The sequence below is a fragment of the Acomys minous genome (genome assembly GCF_964271855.1).
Source record: "Acomys minous genome assembly, chromosome: 19".
NCBI lineage: Eukaryota > Metazoa > Chordata > Mammalia > Rodentia > Muridae > Acomys > Acomys minous.
This window is the reverse complement of record NC_140499.1, coordinates 16,414,118-16,415,615: the sequence shown is the minus strand read 5'-3', so window position 1 is coordinate 16,415,615 and position 1,498 is coordinate 16,414,118. Positions and strand designations below refer to the sequence as shown.

The 1,498-nt window shown below is 35.6% G+C and overlaps 1 protein-coding gene across 2 annotated transcripts in view; it reads right to left on the bottom strand.

Annotated features, from left to right (window-relative positions):
- Positions 1 to 504: 504 nt before the first annotated feature.
- The window catches only part of ADAD1 (adenosine deaminase domain containing 1), a 29,000-nt gene continuing 28,006 nt past the window's right edge, over positions 505 to 1,498 (bottom strand). The window contains exon 12 of one of the 2 annotated variants that reach the window (XM_084769193.1): positions 505 to 674. In XM_084769193.1, coding sequence (XP_084625319.1) covers positions 630 to 674 — 45 coding nt within the window. In that variant the 3' untranslated portion in view covers positions 505 to 629. The remainder of the gene's footprint in view (positions 675 to 1,498) is intronic. The other variant, XM_084769192.1, reaches the window with a different exon arrangement.

Sequence of the window (1,498 nt, the reverse complement as noted above, 5' to 3'; positions counted from 1 at the left end):
ACTCTTTCCTAAGGTGCTGAAGGTTTTTAGGTATTTGTATGTGGAGTTTATTCATACTTCTGAGCCACAGATGACATTCTCATCTTTAGTTTCTATCACCAAGCAGGGTGAGTTGCATGGCTGCTAAACTAGTCACTAAGTTAGTATTATTTTTATTCTTGACTTTCACTTGTAATTATAAAAACCTGTAATTGAATACCAGATACAGTGTTGTCTATTACACCTGAATGGATAAATTTAAAGTAAAGACAGAGAAACATGAATTATCTTTTAAAGCCATTAAAAGGTTAATAGTAGCTTTATGCCTATAAAAGAAATGAAAAATGCCTACATGTTTAGTCAGATAATTCTTTTTATAAAAGGCAAAGGAACATAATGTGTCAGTGCAAGGTGACATGGGTATTTACACACTTTCAGCAACACCGAGGCACTTCTGCTGCAAAACCTCCATGGGAAGCCTAACGCCTCTATATTTTAAAACATTTTTTACCAGTCAAACACACCAAAAATAAAAGATTTTTAATATGACAATATGTTGTCTAATTCACATACTAAATTGCTCTATACAGGGAGACTTCACAATCCAGGAGCCATAGCCGTGCTGCTGCAAGTAGGCCTTCAACAGTGCTTTAGCTTCTTGATAGGGTCCAGACATACACTAGAGAGAGGGAAAGCTGAATTGCATCAAATTGGCCTACAAAGTAAATAATCCCATACTGCTTAACTTTATGTTTAAAACAACCTAATGAAAAAAACTTTCAATTCCTGTGCTAATTTAAAACAATTCTTTCCCAACATGCCTAAACAGGCAATTTTGTTTGTTATTTAACATTTTAATTATGAATACACAAAACACAGCCTGGCAGGTGGTGTGTGCCTAAAATCCCAGCACTGGGAGGCAGAGGCAGGTAGATCTCTGAGTTCAAGGCTATTCTGGTCTACCAAGTGAGTCTAGAACAACCAAAGCTACACAGAGAAACCCTGCCTTGAAAAACCAAAACAAACCAAAACAAAACAAACACTATCAATGAAACAAGTTCACGACAGAAATACTTCAAAGAAATGTACAGAATTATGATCTATAACTCCTAAACTATAGATAACTACCATTGCTATTTTCATGTGTTCTCATTTTCTATATGTGAACATATATATCCTTTAAAAAGCTACCTTTACTGAAGTATAATTTAATACAAAGCTTACCCACTGCAAGTGTACAATTTGGTCTCTGTTAAAGTTATTGGGATGTGCAAGTGTCACCAAAGTGAGTCTAGAACAGCCAAAATCCAGCAGTAATGCAACTTTGTCACCTCTAAATCTTCTACTATGCCTGTCTGAAGTCAGTCTGGACCCCTTACCTTTGGCCCTAGCCTTAGGCAACTACATATTTTTCTGTCTCTAGATTTATTTTCCTGGAAGTTTCATATAACTTGATCAATACAGTATGCACTCTGCTATATCAGGCTAACGCAGTATTTTTCAATTTATGTGATTTCAT